A 24,344-nucleotide genomic window follows, 5' to 3' on the forward strand; every position below is an offset into this window, starting at 1 on the left:
ATCATTAGAAGAAGCTGAGAAAACTTTGAGGTTCCCCCTAAGAAGCTGAGAATGGTCCTACCCACAAGCAGGCATGTTTCTATTTTCTTCTCATCTCAGATGGAGAAAGTGAGGATGGTAGAGGGAAGCAGAGATGAGTGAGGCACCACAAACCACCACCAAAAGGTATATGACTGACACTTAACAGCAGCATAAGGAAGCGGAATAGAACAAACTTAAACAAGCATGGCAGAACTACAAGGCCTGTTTGGGTATCAGCCAATCAGAGGAATCTTTCAATGAAATAATCATGTGGTTATTAAGACAGTGGACTTAACTGTCATAGATTCTAGATGTTAGTGCTGGAAGAAGGGAGGGCATCAGTCGACATGGAACAGAACCTCTCATTACACATCTGAGGGACCTATGGCCTAGAGTGGTGAAAGGACATTACCCGAGGTCTCACAGTCCACTGGAGCAGAATCTGGTTGGGCCCCCTTTCCACATACATCCCACCTCAGCGTAGGTGGGTTTTAAAAAACACTCAACTATCATAGAAATTCAGTGCTGTAGAGTTTAAATTTTACTCTCCTAACTGAAAATATAGGCAACACCTTATTTTTATTGCACTTCACTGATGTTATGTTTTTTTACAAACTGAAGGCAAGACCCTCCACCAGCAAAAAGTTACAATTTGCTTTATTGCGATACTCGCTTTATTTGGATGGTCTGGAACCGAACCCACGGTGTCTTTGAGATATGCCTGTAAATCAGATTCTTCCCCTACCTGTTCATTTTGTTATTTGCATATCAAAAACATCTATAATAATAATAATAATAACAACAACAACAACAACAACAACAACAATACTTAAGAAAAGCCTTCTTTCTTGTTCTCAAAAGTACAGGAAGAACACAGGAGTAATTTATGATTAAGAGCAAATTGATCTTCCACTGCGTTAACTTCTTTCAGAAGCAAATAACATCTGGATTGGGTGACTCCTTAAATGTGGTTTTCATTTCTGATCTGAAAAATTCATTCTATGGGAAAACATCACCATGACAGTAGTAGCGACCCGTAGGGAAGAACAAGTCAATATTAAAATATTTATATTCCCACAACTTTTCAGAAATAGGATATAAGAAATTATCTTGACTCTTTCATTTTCTCCCTCTTTTGATCTCCCCGCTAAAGAATATGCCCATTGTATTATCTGATGGGATTTTAGGCTTTTAGTTGATGGTATGAAGCAATCAACTATTACAAAGGACAAATATTAAATGGACACAGCAATTAAATTCCACTCTGGGTATCTATCAAAAGAAAACAAAAACAATAATTTGAAAGATATATGCACTCTGGTGTTCGTTGCAGCATTATTCACAATAGCCAAGATACGGAAACAACAGATGAATGGATAATGAAAAAGTGGTACATATAAAAAATGGAATATATTACTCAGCCATAAAAAGAATGAAATCTTGCCATTTGTAACAACATGTATGGACCTAGAAAGTATTATGCTAAGTGAAATAGGTCAGACAGAGAAAGGCAAATACCGTATGATTTCATTTATATGTGAAATCTAAAAAAACAAAATAAAACCGAAACAGACTCATAAATACCGAGAACAAACGGATGCTTGCCAGAGGAGAGTGGCATGGAGGATGAGTTAAAAAGGTGAAGAGGAATAAGAAGAACAAACCACAAGTTATTTAAAAAGAAAAAAAAAGTCATGGGGATGTAATGTATAGCACAGAAAAAATAGTCAATATTATTGTAGAAACTTGTATGGTGAGGATTACTAGACTTATTGTGGTGATCACATCATAAGGCACATAAAAGTTGATCATTATGTTGTACCCCTGAAACTTATATAATATTGTATGTCAACTATAATTTTAAAAAATGGACATAGAGACTAACATGGTATTTGTGAGGCAGAAAGAGACTAAACTGTGACTGCTGGCCAAGATGGAGGTTCACAGATCCAAACATGACCAGGAGACAATTCTGCTGAGTGAGACACAGATATTTGGAGGGTAGCTTGGCTGTCTTAATGCCAGTGGTAAATGGTTGCTGTTCTGCGCATACTAGCAAAACAATCATCTGACGGAGAAGTAAAAATTCTACGCATATAGTGTTTATATAAATAGGAAGTTCGGCATATTTTCATTACTACATTGTTGTCTTTCAAAAGTTGCCAAAATGAAGAAAGGAAATAGAAATATAATACAGAAGTTAAATAAAAAACTGTGTTCTTGAATTTAAATTAGAACTACCAGTATGAACTCATGGAGTAACTCTGTCCACTGAAGAGACTTAGAAACAGTGACCCTCCTTAGCAAACAGATTGTGGTTTTGAAATATCATTTTCCCTAAAACAAAAACAAAAACACCCAAATCTTAGAGAAGTAGCTACTTCCATGTCTGGGGCAGGAAATAAACAAGATGAACCTAGAAAACCTTGTCACACCAAATAGCAAAGAAGTTACCAAAGAGTCATGTTAGAAGAACTTAGAACCAACTTGAAGAGCCAACTGGCCAGATACAGGACAATTTTAGATACAATAAAGATATGTGAATGGATGAAATGGAGATTGAAATTCCCTCACTTGCAAAAGGGATCAAACACAAGCCTCATTAAGTGTCTGGATACAGCTGTCAATTTGTAGGGAATACAGAAGAATAAAGAAAGTGTCAAAGTGAAAAATCTGGACTATGAAAAACTTCAGATCAAATGCCTCAGGTTCTTCCACATATAATCTGTGAAAAGGACAGAGGAGGAAATTGCAGATTAAGAGAGATATTAAAGACAAATTTTTAAAAACAGGTAAGATAAAATTACATCGTCTAGGGATACACACTTTCTTGATAAAACTATAACAGATACACAGAAGTGATTATTATAGAGTCAGGAGAGTGGTTACTTTGGGGAGGAGGAGGACTGACTGTTGAGACTGAAAGGTGTTACATGCAGGAGCTTCTAGAATAGCTGGAAAGTTTTATTTCTAAACCCGAGTAGGTGTTGCATTAAGTGCATCATTAATCTGTGCATTTCTGTGTAATTTTCTGTATCTGTTTTATTTATAATAGAGATGTCAAAAAAAAGAAAGTGCTAAATAAATCTTAGCTATACTTAAAAAAAAAAAGTTGCCAAATGAAAGTCTACCATTGGCAATGGTACCCAAGGAAACATTTTGCAATATGTAATAAATGATGCTAATTTAGTGCAAACAAAACACACCTGAAACCTAATTCTCATGTAAGAAGAATCCTTCACTAGTAATCTCTAGATAATGTCATTCATGTGACTTTTCATATATTGTACCATTAGCCATTGCCCATGTTTTTGTCCCTTTGGTGGGGCCAGAATGAAATGTCTGGTTGGCTTAGTGATGTGAGAAGAAGGGTAGGGAAATGATGCTTCTTTCCATAGTCCTAGAAAGTAGGAGCGAAAGCTATGAGAAGGAGAAGCTGAATACAGAAATGTGATGCTGCCCCCTGCAGGTGGCACAGGAGACAACAAAGATTCAGCCACAGTCTATAATTCTTGCCAAGAGCATTGGCCACTCCAGAAACTGAAAGGGTGAGAATGAGGTTTCGCTGCTGGAATTGAACTGCTTCTGTATCTGACAAGGAATCCCAGTTCCCCAGGGCAAATTCTCCAGGAGAAAGCTCGATGCTTCAGAGAACCGCCATCAATCCCCAATGAGAAAGTAAATCAGCCCACCTATTTTAAAAAAGTAAATCTCTGCTAGAAACCCACTTAGGAAAGCCCCCTGTGTTGCTTCCCACTGCTCCCTCTTCTTTCCTTGAGTGGCAGCTATTGTAGCTAACAGATCCCTCGCTAAGTGATGGGATTCAGAAACTCTTGGACAATATTACAACGATCTGTAATGTTGGTCTATGGAGTGCCAGACTTATTTCTGGAAACCCCCGCTCCCCACCCCCCCCCAAAAAAACCCCAACAGAAAATCATCGAGGCACTTCCCTGCGCACAGCATAGGGTTCTGTTTCTCTTACCATCAGAGAGGGATTCGTAGTCATAATCATATTCATCTTCTTCATCTTCCTCCTCCTCGTTATTAGCAGGTGGGAGGTTGGCATTCCCACCATTATAAGCCTGAGCTTGCATGGATGCTAACTGATGAGCCTGTAAGATATCAATAATTAAAGACTGCGGATGCTAGAGAACTTCCATTGTTAACTTGCGAAATGACCATCTCGTGCTTACCACAGTCATTAAAAGTGGCTTATCCTATTTTGATTCTTTTGAGAAAGAAAACAAAAATCTAATTAAATTCATTTGAAGTATAAAGTTAATCTTTGGGTGAATGTTAACATCCCTATAGGAGGAATCCTGGAGCTTTTAAGAAAAATGACAAGGAATCCCAGTTCCCCAGGGCAAACTCTCCAGGAGAAAGCTCGGTGCTTCAAAGAACCACCACCAATCTCCAATGAGAAAGTAAATCAGCCTACCAATTTTAAAAAAGTAAATCTCTGCTAAGAAACTGTTTTTCTTTTTCTTTCTTAAAATAATATCTAATATAGATGTCAAATTATAATGTACACCTGAAAATTATATAATTGTATTAACCGATGTTACTCTGATAAACTTAATAAAAAAAGGTATCTAAAGGCCTCTGACCTTGAGAACAATGTTAGACTCCCTATGGATAAAGGGAACTAATGAATAGTTGGTTTAAATAAAGTTTTTTTCAACAGACTTTATCTGAATAATCGTCAATCAGATTAACAAGATAGGCTTAAAAACTTCCAAAAACTTGATGTGTGCTGCTAGGGAGGTCATGAGCCTCTACATTTGACTAGAATTACTATGAGGGGACATCACAGGACACAAGAATAAATATAGGCCTGGGAACCTAGCATAAGGAAATATCTGAAATACAGAAAACATTATTTTTATAAATTAAAAATAGGAAACAATTTAAAAGTCCAACAATTGAGGAATGGGGTCAGTACACTATATCCGCTTGAGAGAATGAGATGTGAAAAAATAATTATGATTATATTTATTGAACAAAGGATACAGAATTGTGTGTATATACTATTTATACATGTAAATACATACATATATACATGTATCTGTATATATATAATTCTATATCCTTTGATCAGTATATATCTCTGTCTATAATGATTGTAATGATATAATATGACATGCAAAAAAAGGCTAGATATTAAATGTCAATACAGCAGGATTCTTGACCTGTTTTTGTGGTACAGATCCCTCTGGCAGTCTGGTGAGGTAGGATCCCATCTCAGAATAATATTTTTTAATGCATAAAATCAAATACATGAGATTACAAAGGAAAAGAAGAATGGTGAATATAGTTACTGATTGTTGAAATAACAATTTTTTGTAATAGGAATATATGTTTCTTTATTAACACAGTAAAACATATGTAATTTTTTATAGGTCAAGTGACGTTTTTGAAATAGTGATGAGCATAAATAATTCTTGGAGATATTAATAACTGTGATGTAACATGGAAAATCTGTGATTTCCTCTGGTGACAGAGACATAGGTACTGCTAACGTTACTGTGTTTTATTCCCTACATTTACAATCAGAGGAAATGCTACATTTCAGCTAGAAGTTAGTGAAAATGAAGATTTAATTTTTTTTTTCACCTATGTTCACTGACCCCCTGAATTCTATCTATGGATATTACCAAGGTTAAGAATCCCTTAATACAGGTTGTTTTTGGCCTTGGAATTATGTATATTTAAAAATAATTCTCTCTTCCCTGAACTTCTTGAAATGTCGTTATATTACCTTTATAATAAAAATGTATACATAAGGAAGATACAGTTTAGGCTATGTCTATATCTGTATCCACTGAACATTGTCTTCGCTGGAATTTCTCAAAGTGGGTTTTATGGAACACTTGCTCCATGGGTGTTAATAGCTGTTATATAAATACTGACAATTACAGTAACCAGAGAACACAATGGAAGTTTGGAAACATCAGCTTAAGCAGACTGAAACACATTCCTACTACAGAGCTTCACGTAGCCTTCATTTAATATTATAAAGGGCACCATGACTCATCAAAGATGTTCAGCGCAGAATTTCCCAGGCTTATTTAATCAGAGAATTTAAAAATCTTTTCTTTCAGAGAATCTCATAAGATTAAGTGTCCTTCAGAACTTTGGGAAATCTGCTCTAGGCACAAGTGAGCCACAAAGGCAAGTCTATTTGTCATGGAAAGAGAAGAGTCTTGATGCAGCAAACATTCGAAGTAGAGCAAAGCGCTGAGAATAATGATGCAAAGAGTCCGCAGGCAGAAAAATGTGAGAACTGTGTTGCAGGAGTGCTGCCATTCAAAGACCCACGGACTAGCAAACGTCAGAGAGTGAGTGCCAAGAACCCTTAGACACTCAAATATTTGCACTAGTGCAGGAAGAATGAGAGAGATGGCCAAATGAATAACCAGTAATTGACACCATTATTCTTTGCAATATCCTACTTATTCTGAGGCAGAAAAACAGGACCTCAGTCCTTGAATAAAAGCAATTCAGATATAGGTCAGGGGGTTAGAGTAAGGGGTCAGACAAGGAGACTGGCTCAGATGGGTCTTGGTAGGAGTCATGTCTTATCCTGCTCTGTTCCCCCAACGCCTAGCACAGTGCCTGTTCATCTAGTATGAACTGAGTCTAGGGGGCTAGAGTTTAGGAGACAAGGTCAGAATGCTGGGGATCTGGTGAAGTTTAGTTAAGAGGCCTCAGTAAGAGCCTCAGTGAGAGCTTGAGGCAGACGGAGGGCTTGGCTTAGAAATTGTGCTCTGAGGGTGAGTTCCTTGTATGGAAATGACCCAGGCCTTCTAAATTAGGGACTGGGTCTGAGTGCATTGGAGCTCTAGGCATTCATTCACCCAGTCTGGTGTGAACAAAGATCACAAGGTCCAGACACACAACCTGCCAGACAACTAAAAAGCCTCACAGATATGATTGTCAATACTCCCTGGGAAATTAGGGGATTAGGGGTAGGGTTGGAAGTAGTCTTAAAAAACTGGAAATGGCACACCGATGTTCACAGTAGCATTATTCACAGTGGCCAGGACATGGAAGCAAACGAAGTGTCCTATGATAGATGATTGGCTAAAGAAGCTGTGGTACATATATACAATGGAATATTACTCATCAATAAGAAGAGATGAAATACTGCCATTTGCAACAACATGGATGGACGTTGAGATAATCATGCTAAGCAAAATAAGCCGGACAGAAAAAGTTGAAAATCACATGATATCACTTATATGTGGTGTATAAACTTAAAAGCAACAAATGAACAGGACAAACAGAGACTCATGGACATGGACTACAGACTAATGGTTACCAGAGGGTAGGGAGTGGGGTATGAGGGGGTAGGTGGATGGTTAAAGGGGGTCAAATATAAGGGGGTAGGGGAAGAGTAAAATGGGTAAAGGGGGATCAAATATATGGTGGCTGAAGGAAACTAGACTTTGGGTGGTAAACACAATAGAATATACAGATGATAAATTATAATGTACTCCTGAAAATTATGTAATTGTATTAACCAATGTTACCCCGATAAACTTAATTAAAAAAAAAACTGGAAATGGGATTACATTGCCCATTTTTACAAAAGGTGGAAGAGTTAAGTTGTAGAAATTATATGGTAGGAACTGTCAAGTTACCTGACAAAATTTCAGAATGGAGTATTAACAGGTTGGTTGTGAGACACAGAAAGCAAGAGTTAGCATGAGTTTACTAAAAACAAATCTCCCACACAGTACTCTCTTTAGGCTTTTTGGATAAGGTAACTCAATTTGTGGGAAATAACAGATAAGCAGTGTTTCTAAATTTTCGGGATGATAAGAATTATTTTTAAATAAACGGATTATTAGGCCTTCCTTTTGGAAATTCCGATTTAGTTGGGCAGATTTGGTACCTAAGAATCTATAAGTGCCTCAGTAATGATTCTCATCAATGTATTCTAACTTCTGTGTTATGTTTGAAAGGTCTTTCCTGAAGACCTGTGTCTGAATCAATCCTAGCTCTGCCACTATGAGCTGGTTGGCTTTGAGAAAGTCATGTAAATAGCTAGGTCTCAGTTTTCTACTCTATAAATAAAGAAGTTGAAGCAGACTCTGGAGAAATGTGGGCTGCAAGAAAGGAGAGCATCAAACAGGGGCGATGAGCAGTGAACTCCAGGAGGTTCTGTAAGAAGGGCCATGGCCCTCTATACTTGGCGATCTGTCTTCAGGGCACCTTGAGATGAAAACACAATTTGAAAAACTGCCAATACAGTGGATGACAGGTGTCAAAATTCACAAAGAACCTTGTATGCTGCAATAGCATACCAACACCAAGAAGAGTGAATTTAACAGAAATAAATGTGAGGCTCCTGCACATGAAAGGTTAAAATTAATTGTAAACCTGGAAAAAATGGCGAGACTAGGCATAAGAACAGTCCCTGTGAAAAAAACTGAACTCCTTTTGTTTTCTACAAACTCAATATGACCTTGTTGTGCATTAAAGAATTTTAAAAGGCAGAACCGTCCTAGGCTGCATTAATTGAGGTATAAAGTTTAAATTAAGAGTCTATGGTTTCACTCTCCTCATGCTGTCTGACCCTATTTGGAGCATTGACTTAGTTCTGGAAATCATTGTTGAACATTAACAAATTCAAGAATACTCACGAATTTAGGAATACCCCAAATATTCTTACTGGCAAGTGAAGAGTCTTAGCAGCCACATCCTGTGAGGGACAGTTGACACAACAAGAACATTTAGCTTGGAGAAGAGAAAAGCTGGTGGGGAGATGCATGCTAGCTTTCTAGATATGCAATGAGTCTGTGCAGCTGCAGTGGGAAGAAGTACTGCCAAAGAGTAGGAGGAACAGGAAGGAAGATTTGGGCTCAACATAAAAAAGACTTCTGTAACAACACGATCTATTCATTAGTGGAATGGAAGCTGCATAAAGTAACTGCAAATGACTGTGTGAAGAATGGGAAAGGCAATAGCTCCAAGAACAGCTCCAAGAACATTCAAACACATCATGAAGACCACAGAGGTATGCACAGAACAGCTGGGCGATGAGGAGTGGGTAGTAGATGCTGGATAAAGAAAACAGCATGGAGGAACGGTGTTATACAAGAAAGAGCCCCCAGTGCTGGGTAGTCAGTTGCTAATACAGTATTTGAGGCGGACCAGGCATCAGAGAACACATACTAACATTGCACAGTTGACCCTTGAACAACGTGGGAGTTTATGGGCGCCAGCACCCTCCCCCACACAGTCAAAAATCCATGTACAACTTTTGACTTTCCAAGAACTTAACTACTAATAGCCTACTGTTGACTGGAAGCCTTGCTGATAACATAAATAGCTGATTAACACAAATTTTGCGCGTTAGATTATTATAGACTATATTTTAACAATAATATAAGCTAGAGAAATGAAAATGTTAAGAAACTCATAAGAGAAAATACATTAACAGTATTTACTGAAAAAAATCTGCATAGAAGTGGACCCACTTAGTTCAAACCTGTGTTGTTCAAGGGTCAAGTGTGGTCAAATAACTTCATAACAAAGCCTATCAGCTTAGGTCTCATGGCCTCTGGAACCCAAGTAAATGCCAGGCCTTCTGGAACAGCTTTGAGAACACAGATCTAGCAGAGATCTCACCCTGGTGGCCCTCGGGGCCAACTTCACCTCTAGTCTAGACTTGTTTGGTTGGTACAGTGTTTGAAAAATAATTTATTTAGAGCTGTTTATTTATGAGGGCATGGATGCTCCACTCCTGTCTTCGCTTCCAACTGTCATACACAGTATCCAGCTGGCTCCTCATATTAATGTTTCTTGCTTGGCCCCTGAGGGTGGCTGATTTTGTCATTCTTGGTACAGAGCTGTGTATGATCTTCAAATTGGGTAATGTGTACCTCCGGGGAATGCAAAGACTTCTAGAGATATGCAGGCTCATATATTAAAAAAAATCAATTTCTAGATTTGAGATTTTTAACATCTATGTGTACTTTTAAAAAAATAAGCCTGTTTGAGAATAAACTTATGGTTGGCTAGTTCTCCCTTCTTAATTTCTTTTCATAATTGCTCTTCTCCTACTTTACAAAAGGAAATACAATTCTCACTTATCAACCAATAACCTTATTATGATGCATGAGATGAGGTGAGAAACCACCCAAGACAGCAAAAGGGACATTTGATAATGTGGAACTCTTGAGAGAGTCTTGAGAAACTAAAGGAGGGAGCACTGTATTTCATCTAGGTCCGAAGCATATACCAGGTTCCATGCCTTATCTATTATCTTCCTCCTTCCCTCCCTCCCTCCCTCCCTCTCTTTCCTTTCTTTCTTCTATTTCTATTTCTCTCTTCCTCTCTCCCCGCTCCGCTCCCTCCTTCCCTCCCTTCCTGCCTTTCTTCCCTTCTCTTCCTTCTTTTCTCCGTCCAGTCATTTTAGAATTAAAATTAAAAAGTGAGATGGTCATCGCAGAAATGATAATATCATGTTTATTTAAATTAAAAAAATAAAGTCAGACTTTTTCTGACCAAATGTCAATCTGGCTGACTAAGCTAATTTTACTTGACAATGAAGGCTGTTTTTGTACATTATATTTGTATGTAACTTATGTGTTACATATTTATGTATGATATATGATATGTCTGAAAACATATCCTTTGTAATTAAACTTGTGACAAAATTGTTAATGTTACCTTAAAAATATATGAGGAAAAATGCATGAGAGAGGTACACAGTTTCTCAAAAAAAATTTAAGGGGTACTCAAGCAAAAAAGTTTGAAGACCATAGGTCTGGAAGATCCACGGTATTCTGAGCTGCTCTCGTAGGGCAAACCCGATCAGTAGGCATCTGCCAGGCCGGACTGGTTTGGGGTCCTTTCCATAAATATCTGCTTTTCTGCTCAGAAGGGCAAATCTAAAGATGACGAAGCCTGTGGCCCCACCCTCCTTCCCACCACCCTGAGGGCATCTGAAGCAATCAGGCTTTTGCTCAATCACTGAGGTTACCAGTTGATATAATGTAAGCCCCTAACTCAGCCTGGACTTTGGGCCACGTGGAACCCCGCTGCGGGTGAGCTGTATAGTCTGAGAACTCCCTGATACTTATTAGAACAGCAGAGGACAGGATGCTCCAAGGGGCCCCTCAGAGAAACAGTAATGTTCTAGAATGGCAAGAAATATTAGAAATAGAGCCTCAGAAGTGGGCTAATAAAATGTTTACAGACTGGTCTGCAATTCTGACAGGAGTTTCATGATTCATCTTGGGAGAGATTTTGTGAGATTTTAGTGTTGGAAGGGTACTTTGAGGCTAGTTACCATAACGTTACCATTTTACAGATGAAGAAATGGAGGCCCATTAAGACCGGCTGGCCCAGGGTCATACAGTGGGTTTGTGACAGGGCCAGAGGCTAGTACCTGGTATCTCAGCTCCCTGCCTAATGCTCCTTCTCCAATATCATGCTGTATGTCATTTTTCTTTAAACTCAGGCCCTACCTGTGAGTTCTACAAACTAGAGCTTTTAGGTTTGATGACTGCTTCAAATTGACTACTCAACTAGGTCAAACTGAATACTTGACTCAATTCGAGATGTCATTTTTATTAATGATTTAGGGCAAAGGTTTCAAATTTGTCGGACTCATAGAATCTTGCTGAAGTTTCTGTTTTCTGGGAACCACTAAAGCAGGACTGGAGTAGGGCCTGGAGGCTTAACAGTGATGGTGCACAGAGACAGTAAAACTTATAGGACACAATCTAGTTTTGGCTTCACACTGTCTTGCTGCTGCAGCTGCTCCATTCTACCCCTGGGGGGTGCTGAGGTTAGTGTAGCAACTCGTGGTGCTCTAAGTTTTAGAAGTGGTATTTTAGGGCCAATAGTGCCCTCCTAAACAGGACAAAGAGTTTCAGCAGCTGTCATTCTGTGGTATGAGTAAATGCAACCTGGCATATGAACCCAGTGGTCCTGGACCCAAATGTTTTCAGGGGTCCTTGATCTGAGGGCCATTTTATACAGGTGGGTTTATGGTGCTTGGCATGCAGGTCTCCACAGGGCGAGGCAGGCATGGCAGTGCCTTAGCGTCCACAAACCACAGTGATACATAGTGCCAACTTCCGTGCTGGGGCCGCAGGGCTGCTGCTATGGAGTTCCACTACTGGCCTCGAGACTCATAACCTGGCTCCCAAGTGCTCTCCCTATAGGAAGGTCTTCCTGTAGTGAACTATAGTACCCACTGTGGGACTGACAGTTGTAAAACCCAGGTCCAGAGACCAGTCACACACTGTCCCGCTCAGAATAAATGAAATAACAGAGGCACATTCTACATGGGAAATCAATTTCATAAAAATAAAACTTTCGGTGAATAGGGTGAGAATATTTATTGGTCTATAAAATGGAAAGTCAAAAATCAAATGTATCATTCAAAGAAATTCAGCCTTCAAAAACTGATTTCCCAGCAGGTCATCTGAAAGCTTAGAATGGTATCAATTTCTTTGTTCTGGGCACACAGCACACCCACAATCTCTTTAACAGGAGGACAGTACCTTTTGCTTTAAGATATCCACCGGCGTCTGATGGGCCTTTAGCTTCTTATTTTTAAGAAGCACTTTCCTTCTAAGTTGGTCAGGTGAGGGAAGCATTGGATCATCTGAGAAGTCACTCTCAAATAAGAATTTAGTCACCAGTTTTTCTCCAAACACAGTCTAAAGGGAATAAAAGAAAAAGCATAATCAATGCCTTTTATCTATACTTGAATTATTCAACTGGAAATTTCAGCCCAGTTGAATTGTTTTAAAAATCCTAGGAAGAGGAAATAGGAAATAAGTTGTGTCCCTCCTCCTCCCAGAAAGCTGTTCATGAAGGTCTCTGAGTGACAACGGTGAATCTCCTGATGCAGAGGGACCGACAGTGGGTTCCTCACATCTGTGTTTGCTACCAGTTTATTGAGATGATTGCAGTTTGGGTGCTACAGAATGTCACCACTGTGGTTAATTTCATAAAAGGAAGTCTTTTCTTGAAAATATTTCATAATGAGACAAGAGTAACTATGAAAATCTTTTATATTACATAGAATTCACACTTTATGTCATAAAAAAAAGTAGTTACAAGAGTATTTCTAAGTTTTATATTTTTCTTTTTAAAAAAGTGTCCTAAAATTTCTGATTTCTTCTGTTTACAGTACTTCACTGTTACCAGATGATAATGATGATGACAACGATGATAAAAATTACGTTTAATCTGTTTCTATATGATAAGGGTAGTGTTTAAATATTGAGTAAGTCATTGCGTTTTAGACAAATTTGTGTTCTGGAAAGAGCTTTTCAAAAACACACGTCTAAACACATTGCTATCATGATGTGATTTTGTTGTAGGAAACTGTGTGTTATGATAAAAACTCATATATGTACATTTAAAAAACTTAGATTTTCTACGGGTTAAAAAAATCATCCAAATGAAGAGTTTTAGTGGCATTTGAACTCACCTGTTAAAAGATAATACCTTCTCAATAAGTTTCTGAGAAAAACTGATTGATACCAGGAAATACACCACTTTTCTAGCCAAATATCAACAAAAACCTTTGCATCATTAATGGAATTGAGAAATGAATACCATAATTTGGCAAGTGCACCTACTGACACCCCTTTTCCATCTGGATACATGTATATTTGTAAGGTATCTTTATTAGCTACTGTAGCTATTAAGACCAAATACAGAAATAATAAACTATTAAACCAGACATCTAAGTCACTGATCACAAAGTTTAAACCAAAAATTTCAAACATAATGAAGCATATGTGATCATATTACTGTCATTAAAAATTTAGATAATAAATTTACTTAAAATTTTTTATGAGCAAGGTTTTTTCTATTATTAATAAATAATAGTATTAAAAATTACTTTTTACTTCATCACGTTTATATAATTCTCTTTTATAGTCTACTTTTGCATGTTTTAATTAATGTATAAAGTATATTAATAAGTAGGATATATATAATTTAGAAATAAGTCAGTAAATGCACAGTAGGAATACAAGCAATAGTTTTTACTGTTAGGAGTATACAATCAAGTTTAGAGACCATTACTATAAATGATGGCAAAGGAAAGGCTAATTAGTTTTGCTGGCATTAGTATCTGGGGACATTTCCCGCTGGCCATGTCCCTCCCTCCGCTTGAGATCTATGTTTCCACAAAGGCCTCTACCAGTGGAGGAAGGGGGAAGTATAAGGGAATATCTGCCCCTAAATCTACCTGCATTATAGTTTCTTTGTATAAGGAAGGGCTGGGTGTTAACATAGCAACTGTTTTGGCCACTCTCAGCAATTTGTCAATTTACCTGTGGTGTGGGCCACAAGAAGATTTGACTTATTTGCCCCGAGATATTTTCAGCTTTTCCAAAAACCGACAGGTAACATCCTGGCATCTCTGATTTGTGGTTCCAGAAGCACTGGAGAGTTGGTCTCTCCTTATTTCCTAAGACTTTCTGGAAATGGTCAGAAGACTACAGAACAGTGCTTCTATTGCTCCAGCTGAAAAGGCAGACTGTCAAGGAGAGAGCCCAAGCTCCCAGGGCACCCCCATTTCTCAGGTCTAAGGGACCTTAACTGTATGTGCTTCACAGCTCAGGTCTAGCTGTGGTGTGGTCCACGGTGGTCCCATATAAAACTCAACAATCTCAAGACAAAGGCCAAGATACCATTCTGCCTCTTAGCTAAAAGCTTACCTTAAAAATTTCGGCCATTTTTCGTTGCTGAGGCAATGAACAGTGGTTCTCAATTGATATGATGATTGGCAGGTCAGAGTTGATGAAGGCACTGCGATCAATGGCTTCAACCACTTCCTATAAGAGCCAAAACAGCTCATTAAGTATCTCACTAGATATCTCTACCGGGTGTCAGAAGGCAAGGTACTTATAGCCAGAGCAAGCATTGGAATGTTGTTTTCATAAGACTCTGACCAAAGCGACTTTTATCTTTTCAAATGTATTTTCAAATTAAGCAAGAAGGTAAAGCTATTTTCCATAAAGACATTAAGCTGTTCAGATAGATTTTTGTTCACATACTATGAAGAACAGCTATCAGTATGCTGAATTTAACAAACCAATACATGTACATTGAGTATACTGTAGGTAAAAGACACTGTTTTAGTTACAGCATCAAAAATAGTGAGGCACAGACACTTTCCTGTTCTCGAGGAGTTTATAATCTACTTGGGGTAATAAGACATCTATCACATATATTTATGTGTGCATGTAAACACAGTTATCAACTCCTCCTCCTCTCAATATAGAGTACAAGAGTTTTGAGAGAGCTGAATAGGAAAATTAAAGAAAAAAATGCATTTTAGACATCATTTCCACATATAAGACAGAAGTAATAATATTCTTTCCCAGGCCAGCCACAGTTCAGAGAAAAATGATGTTACACAGCCAAAGCCCTTCTATATGAGGATAGTAACTGCATAATAAACTAATAAACTACCTAGAATTTGAAACAACAATCCAATGAGATCAGTCTTCCTGGGTGATCAACTCTCCAGGTGGAACCAATTCTCATTATTTTATAATGCTAATTATCTAATCGTCTCTTAACACATGATGTTGGCCTTTGTCAAGGGGATACCAAGACAAATGATCTAGCAAGAGAATAGGCGCTGCCTTTTATATATCATCCTATGATATAAAATTTGCATCAACAGTATTACCTGAAAACTAATTTAAGGTAATGGTTACTAAACTTCGGTTGAATGACAATCTGAGAGTTCTAGATCAACTCCCAGAAAAAACAAATATGCCTGTACACCCTATGCAACACTGTAAACAATTTTGGGAACTCTTCAGAACTAGGATAACAAGTTCCCCCTACCCCCACCTAAGGTATAATTTGGTAGAGTCACTGATTTAAATGACAAATAAAGATAATGACTCTTTGTGGTTTGATTTAAAGAAAGTTATTACCTTGGAAGGGAGGTAAAGAAAGTATTACCTTGAAGGGGATCTTGGTTGTCAGTGTGTGTCCATGGTAAATGATGGGCATCCCATCATCTCCATCCCAGCAGTCCAACTCTACGCTCCTGCAGCCTTGCAAGAGAACCTGTGTGATCAGTGAAGGAATCCACTCCGATGAGCAAATGGAGATAAAGCCTTAAACCCAGCATTGATTCTACATATCAGTGTTCAAATTGAGGACTAAAGCCAAGAACATAAGATCTAAATATGTATTGCATTTTGGCCAAAGGCCACAATTAATCAGGGGTGGGGTAGGGGTAGAACAGATTAAGATGGAAAGAGTGCTTACCAGAGCTTAATATCACTGGAAAGTAAAATTTGATAGCAAAAATATTTGACCATTTTCCCAGCAACTTTGGTTCCTCGGGGGACTTATATGTACATGGTACATGCTAAAATGAGAGAGCCAGGCCAGTGCTCTATCTGGGCAGATGTCAGTGGAGGTGATGCCATAGACCAAAGGGAATGAGGCCACTGATTCCTTAATTGTCCAAACATTAAATGAAACCAATCAGGATAAAATCTCCTCCAGATTTAGATCAAAATTCTGCCACTTGCCACTGGCTAAAACATTTGCTATGAACATGTAACATGAAAGAAGAGTAGAAGCAAGTAATTTATCAAAGATCTGCCTTGCTGTCTAATCTTAAAATGCTATGTAGAGCAGAGATGGCAAGTAATTATGAACTCGCCTCTCCCACACCCTTAGCAGATATCAGTAATCAATCACAGTGTACTTGTTCCCTAAGCTTTGACAAGTTATTTCCCAACTTCTTCAGCAAAGTGCTCCAGGAAACTACCAAGGAATCAGATGAGATGATACCTATTTGCTATCCTGGATCTACAGTTGGAAGCAGAGCTCCTGACACACTTGCCTGAGTTGTAGCTCTGTAACTTTGCTTGAAGCCTCTTTCTCCATTGAATCTATCTGAAGACTATCTTAAAAGATTACCATGTATTGAAAGGGTAACCCAAAGCAAGATATATCTGTGGAGGGCCAATCGTATCAAGAGGAAGATATATCTGTGAATGGGCCAATCCACTGATTTAAGAAGCCATGTAACTATTACTCTGTGACAGTAATTCAATACTGGGGGCCAGCGGCCACAAGAGTTGCTACAACAAAACTCGGATAGTGGAATCCCTCTTCTTCTAGTATTGTTGTATGAAATACTTGCTTTATTCTTCCCATTGTCCAGTAAGCAGTACTCAGTGCTCCTGGATGACCAGTCTTCCCAGGTAAAACTGATTCTGTGACCTAGAATCCTAAAGCTATCAGCCCCTTCCAGCAGATAGAGCTTCTAGAGGTATGTTGCTTTGGGCTGAAAATTGTGTAATGTGACAGCTGCTTCATCTCTGTAGCGAGCCTGCCACACTGGGAAGATCATTCACCAATTGGCAGCAGATGAGATGGTTTTTCAGCGTGAACAGACTAAAGATCTTAATCAAAGTCTGCATGACCTTAAGGCTTCCATATATGGATAGAAAAGGAAAACCACAGCTAAAAATTCCAGATGAGAACAGGGCTTTTTCTCTTTTCTTTTGCTCCATAGAGTAATGTTAGGAGGCAATTAGACAGGCTGAGGGAGAGAGGTGAGTGGTAAGAAATAAAATTAAAGAGACAGTCATACTGGGTTTAATCACGTCTGTGAGTCTATCTGAGCACTTCTTTTTGCTTATTCAAAAACTGTGACAATCTCTACTTGTGTAATATTAAGAAGTTAAAACAAAAACTCTGAAGTAGAAATAAAAATTAGAGGACACTGGTTGTTGTTTATTTTCTTGAGAGAAACTCTCTCTCTCTCTCTCCCCCTCCCTCCCTCCACCACCCCCTCCATTTTTCTTCCCTAGAACAATGGGTTTCAAACTTTTTAAACTTTGGAATCTGTGCAAAAGCAGGGCCAATACATAAAGCACATAAAAGAGCAGGACTTCAGCTGCAGTGGCAACAGGTTATGAGACCCTTTTCACTCTAAGGCATGCTTATCTCACTGTCAGAAGATGAGCACTCCTATTTTGAAAATCATTCTCTAAGGACAGCTTTATTTCATAATAAAAGTATATTAGATTTTAGAATTTAAAACATATTTTATACTAGATAAACTTTGGGACAGAAGTAAGACCCATGCTTTAAGGAATATATAGACTAATTTGGAGAACAAAGGAACCTCAAGTCTGCTAGATTTGTATAAGCAATACGATTATAATTTTCACACTTGGAACCCTGCCCCTCGACCCCTCCCATCACACACTTAGCTCCTTCCTGATTATCTTGTCTTGTCAGAGTTCAGAAACAGACAGCATAGACTAGGGAGATGCAGAGAATATAGCAGAGAGGCAACTGACACACAGGTCATTGAGAGTTGGATGTTTAGGTCGAAAGGATGTGTTTTTTCTTGTCCAGAGACCTACTGAGTTCCCCAGGACATCCCCAGGAATTAAGTTACAGGGGCAGTGTGCCTACAGTCTGTGCGGACTTTTTTTTCTTAAGTTGGTTACTATAGGGATGGATTGATTACCTAACAACTGCAAAGCAAAACAAACGATACTTTGGGAATAACTTCACAGAAAGCTGCATTTTCTACTATGCTTTCTCATCACAATATATTGATTTATTTAGCATTTAGGGAAATGATTAGATATTTTCCCATGGGAAAATCTAATTTTAGTAGGAATAAGTCAGACTAACTAGGATCTAAAAGCTATGAGTCTCAAGCAAATACTTTTATTTTTGGTTGCCCAGAATAAAGGTTAAGCGTAGATAGGAAGGAAAAAAACAAAAAGAAGTAAAGAAAACAACTGTACATATAGGCAGCCCACACATCACGTTTCCTCACATTTCACATGTAGTAGGTTCGTAAGTTCTTCACAGGAGTCTGGGGTCAGGTTTTTGTGACTTTGGGGGTTATGTAAATAAGGCTTAATGAAAACCACATTCGAAATGGAATTCTCAGTACCTGGCTGTAGAGTTCTACTGAGGATTCGCCTTTGAGCTGATGGCCTGTGAGGTAGGTATTGTGTGAAGATTCAATGTAATAGTAGGAGAGGGGCAGCTGCAATTCTCTAACGTTCTCCTGTGATTCATCATTTTTCGAGGCAAAGTTATCTTTATCCATCAGAAACCTAGAGGAAACAAATTTTCTTAGGACTGTGTTGGAAGAATATATACTCTTAAGTGATGGGCAAAAGATATTTTAAAAGTTACCTTGCAAATCCTTCAAATGACATTAGGCCTTGATGACACATACTAATGCTGGGCTCAAACTTCTGCCAGGGATACAAAAAGAGTGTTATTTAGGTAAAAGAAACTAAGGGGAGAAAAACCACCACATCATTTTTTATAGCTGTTCTGTTTTCATCAGGAAATGTCTAAACCAAATATTTGAACTTATTTAGTTATGTAGTGGTAAGAAGTAGTTTTTTAGTCCAAAAGAAAATATTTATTATAAGTGAGTTTATTATATGAAGCATATTTATTTAAGAGAAAAAAGGAGAGCAAGAGAAAAGAATAAGGCTGATTTATATGAAAACAAATTATATCAGTTTATCCAGGTGAAAATGGGGATATTAATAGCAGCTACCACAGAGTTGGCGAAATGAGATTATTCTCATAGAACATTTAGTATAGTGCTTGTACTCAGTAATATTATATGGTACACTCAGCATGTGAAAATAATCTTACATTTTAAACATTTTCAGTGATCAAATCCAATTGCTGGAGAGCTAATCCACTGAATACCAATCAATTGACAAGGGAGATTGAAAACAGACTAATTCTGCTGCATGTGATAGCCACAATGAACTGTCTCACCCCACTATCTGCTGCTGCCCTCTAGTTGAAGCCATCACCGCATCTTCCCTGGATTACTGTCAAAGCTTCCTACCAGTCTTTCTGCTTCCACTCCTTCCCTAGCAGTTTATTCTCTGGTGAGCCCATGGTGATCTCTTACAAACATGAATCAAATCATATTACTCCCTTGTTCAAAAATTTCCATTAGCTCCCATTTCTCATGGGCTAAAGTCAAACTCTGTACCACGGCCTAAAATGCCTAGATGGTTCGGCCTCTGCTTACCTGTCTGAAAACAGGTTGACCGTTGTCCATCTAGCTTATGTGGCTACCATTACACAGTCTTTTTTCCCTCATAAACCCTGACCTTGCTCCTGCCTCAGACTTTGAGCTTCCCGTTTCCTGTCTGAAATGTTCTTTCCCCAGACCTTCAATGCCTTTATGCATTCAGCCCAGGTGTCACCTCCTCAGAGTGGCTTCTGCTTAGTCCTCTTAGCTCTCCCGCACCACTCCATCCCCCTACTCTGCTCAATATTTTTTCAGAACCCATTATTACCTGAAATTACATTATATCTTTATTTGTTTACTGTCTGCCTCACACACCCAAATGTAAGCTGCGTTGAGGGCCAGAACTTGATCTGATTTACTACTATATTCTCAGGTCCTGGAACAGAGCCAGGCCCATAGTAGGAGCTAACAAATATTTGTTATATGATTAGAGAAGTTGTAAACCAGACTACTAATTCTATTGCATGTGCTAGAACAATGAGAAGGAATCATGTACTGATTTCTTATAACAGTCACTGAGTAAGAGAAGGCTTGAGACCTATGTCAATTATATGTTCAAGAAGTACACATATATTATGGATTTTCTGGAAAAACCCTCTATTTCTGCCCCAGGCTTAGAGTCTGTGGAAAGAAGTATAGAAAAAATAAATATTCAGTAGAAAGAATTAGAATGGTCAGAGGATTTACACATATGTGTGCACAGGAAACAGGTACATACCTGGATGATGCTGAGGGTTTCATCGTAAGTACAGTGTTCTCCTTGGCAATTCACTAGAAAGTCATTGAGCTGGAGTATTCCAACCCCAAATACACCCAGAGATGTGCTCTCGACCCCAGTACCATTCGTCACGATACTTGCAGCAGCAATGGCATCAGAGATCTGCCTCTGGTTGTCTGACAGTTGCTGTTTACTTTTAATGAACAACCCCAAATCCGAGACATTTCTGGTCAACAAATCTGAAACAGAACCACCCAAAGAACATGAACGAGCTAGCCAGTATCTTCCACAAAGTTCATTTTAGAGATAATGGTGTTGTGGCATTAGTAAGCTAGAGAAATTCTTCACTAATCTGTCTAAACAAGCCACCAAATTTAGTGTTTATTCCTGGCTTCACATAGTAGAAGGAATAAAAAAATGAATAAATGAATAAATAAAAGAAACTATGAGAAATTGATGACCTTTAAAGCCCATGAGCGTAGGTATTAGATGGGAACTAAATGTACATTTAATTGGGGATTTTAGGCTAAATTTGGACTTTGGTTTTTGAGAATAACTACAACATTTTTATGTTTGCAAAGACAGAAGATGTACCCCTAAAATTAGTTTTTCTGTACTTTAAAAGCATAACTTTAAACATTTGTGCGCAGGTTTCTGTGTGAACATAAGTTTTCAATTCATTTGAGTAAATATCAAGGAATGCAGTTGCTGGATCATATGGCAAAAGTATGTTTAGTTTTGTAAGAAACTGCCAGACTTTATTCCAAAGTGGCTGGACCATTTTATATTCTTATCAGCAGTGTTCCAGTTGCTCCGCACTGGCACCGGCTTTGGTATGACCAGTCATTTAAATTCTAGCCACTTTGTAAGATACTCTAGCAGTTTCATACAGAGCTAAACAGAGGCTTATCATATGATCCAGCAATTGTGTTCCTAGGTGTTTACCCATGAGTTGAAAACTTATGCTCACGCAAAAACCTACAAATATTTACAGCAGCTTTATTGCAAATCCCTAGAAACTACCAAGATGTCCTTCCATAGGTGAACTGGTAAACTGTTTACATACATTCATACAATGGAATGCTATTTAGCTATGAAAAGAAATGAGGTATCAAACCATGAAAAGACGTGGAGGAATCTTAAATCTATATTGCTAAGTGAAAAAAGCCAACCTGAAAAGGCAACATACTGTACGATTCCAACTATATGACATCCTGGAAAGGGCAATACTATGGAGACAATAAGAAGATCAAGAGTCACCAGGGGTTCCGACGGAGGGTGGGAAGAATGAAAAGGTGGAGCACAGGGAAATTTTAGGATAGTGAGACTCTTCTATATAATACTGTAATGGTGGATACATGTCATTATACTTATGTCAAAGCCCATAGGATGTATAATCCATAATTATGCATGTTTTATGACTAAAGTTGAAAAAGGTTAATATTTTTAGCTTAAGGACAATACAGGTTTTAAATAATTGAAAAGCAAATACATGAAAGAGGCCAGCTTTTTTGTTTTTGTTTTTTTCTTGTGTTTATAGTTTCCAGCAAGAACAGAAGATAAAAATAATAGGCTTTAAAATGCATGGATGGTGGTGGTAATGGTGGTGGTGACGAGTGGGACAGAAGAACCAGACATTCTGGTTTACATGTTAGGAAAAATGTCCTGGATGCTCAGAGTGTTTTCCTGGGGTCACCAAAATTCTCCTTGTTAAAGGGCAGAGAACTCCCACTCTGGGGTGCAGCATGCATGGCCTGTAGGCAGGGAGGAGACTGGTGGTTCTCAGCTAGGAGGCACCACACACCCAGTGGACATTTGGAAATGGAAATAGACGGGAAAGGGTTTTGGGCTGTCAGAATGACTGGAGGTCTCTGTTGGTTAACGTCCTGGAATACATGGATGGACCTCCAAATAATTAATTTTCTTGTTCTGAATGCCAACGACACCTTGAAATAACTGTCTACACCTTTCACCATGTTCCAGGTAGCAGCACACCATGTAGGACAGGTTGAGGGTTTGTATGATTGAATCTCTAACCTTGTTTTTTTGATAGAAAGGTCTCAAAGGGAAAGATTAAATTGTTCCACAAACCTAGGTCAGGCTGAAGACCACTGGTGTTTTCATCAATGGTTAGATTGGTGTAGAGTGGGGCCGACTCAGAGCCCGCTCGGTTGCAGGGCACGGCATAGAGGTCAAAGAGATCCTTGAGGTCCTTTCTGCTCCTTACACTGGGCGAAGGATGAAAAGATCTCGCATTTAGTACTGTTATTAAAATATGGGGCTGACAAAGGGTAAGAAGAAGTCATGTCATACCTGAATGATTTGAACAGCTCAACAAATTCAACAAAACTCATGTTACTGTCTGAAACCATGAAACTCTGAAAGCCTTTCATTCCTCCTTTGATCCGCCCATGCCAGCTGCTGCTGCTCCAAGCACTGCAACAAAGATATGGCCTTAATGGGCAAAACCAGAGCCAATTTTGTCATTCAGCCCCAACAGGCATTCTCTGATTAGCAATATGAGCAAAAAGATGTATTGCAAATGATTTAAGGTGGAAACTATTTTCCACACTCTCTTTATTTCTTTCAAAATTAATCTATATTATGTGAGAAGAAAGAAATTATACATTGAAAGCACTTCATGTTTACAGCCTATTTAATGAGGGCACAAGACTGAGGTTAAAATGCCTGTACTAATCAAAACAGTTCTTTCAAACCACAGGTCAATGAGGAAAAAAGGTAAAGTGTTTTTGAAGAAAAGTCATTTTAAAAAAGAGCCCCAAATTACTTAATCCTAACCTGGGAAGTTATGCATATTCTTTCCTATATTCTGAATTATAGAAACCCACTTAAGAAGAAAGTCTCAAATGTATCACTGTCTTCTTTTTCCTTTTTTAACTAGTTCTGAGATGAAAACAGGGAAAAGCTTTCAATGCTAACGGAAAATGTGAGTCAGAAAAATGTTAGAATGGAAAGAAGCCAACTCTGCCTCGGATTATGTTTGCACCTGCCAAGGCTGTATCTATTCAATATGAAAGTATCAGTCAACCAGATCGAAAATTCAGCCTGGCTGTTTCACAACATTTTTTTATTTTTTACACTAGTTCCCTGTTAGAATAGTATGAGAAATGTTTTGACGGGTTTTTAGTCCAATCAATGAACGGAATCTTTTTTTCTTTCATTTTTTTATTTTTGTTTTTTATTTTTCACATTAGAAATGTTTCAAATATATAAGAAAGTAGGAGAACGTTGTAACGAATAGCCTGTTTACCCTCAGTCCTGCTATTTATTCATGGAAGATTATTTTGTGTTGACATCTGAAGGTCATCTCCATTAAAGAAAGAGTATTACGAAAGGACAGATTTCTAGTACTGTGTAGGCACAGGTTGTTGATCCTCCTCGTGGTGTGGGACACAGAGGGTGGAGGTTTAGGAAGAGGGAAAAGCTCAGATAAAGTGGCCTATCATGTGCATTTAAATAAGTATCCCTTGTCTTCCTTCCTTCTACTTCTGGATTCAGCCATTGTCTGTAGGCGCTTCT

General features: G+C 38.4%; 1 protein-coding gene across 2 annotated transcripts in view; it reads right to left on the reverse strand.

Moving 5' to 3' along the window:
- Nucleotides 1-24,344, reverse strand: part of PLCE1 (phospholipase C epsilon 1) — a 291,378-nt gene that overhangs the window by 37,866 nt on the left and 229,168 nt on the right. For both annotated transcript variants that reach the window (XM_025042246.1, XM_025042245.1), the window contains exons 12-20: nt 23,118-23,240; nt 22,896-23,032; nt 20,805-21,043; nt 19,216-19,277; nt 18,968-19,133; nt 15,988-16,095; nt 14,727-14,843; nt 12,549-12,707; nt 4,007-4,136 (exon numbers count right to left, since the gene is read on the reverse strand). In XM_025042246.1, the coding sequence (XP_024898014.1) occupies nt 4,007-4,136; nt 12,549-12,707; nt 14,727-14,843; nt 15,988-16,095; nt 18,968-19,133; nt 19,216-19,277; nt 20,805-21,043; nt 22,896-23,032; nt 23,118-23,240 (1,241 nt within the window). The remainder of the gene's footprint in view (nt 1-4,006; nt 4,137-12,548; nt 12,708-14,726; nt 14,844-15,987; nt 16,096-18,967; nt 19,134-19,215; nt 19,278-20,804; nt 21,044-22,895; nt 23,033-23,117; nt 23,241-24,344) is intronic.

Source organism: Pteropus alecto, unplaced genomic scaffold (assembly GCF_000325575.1).
Source record: "Pteropus alecto unplaced genomic scaffold, ASM32557v1 scaffold88, whole genome shotgun sequence".
NCBI lineage: Eukaryota > Metazoa > Chordata > Mammalia > Chiroptera > Pteropodidae > Pteropus > Pteropus alecto.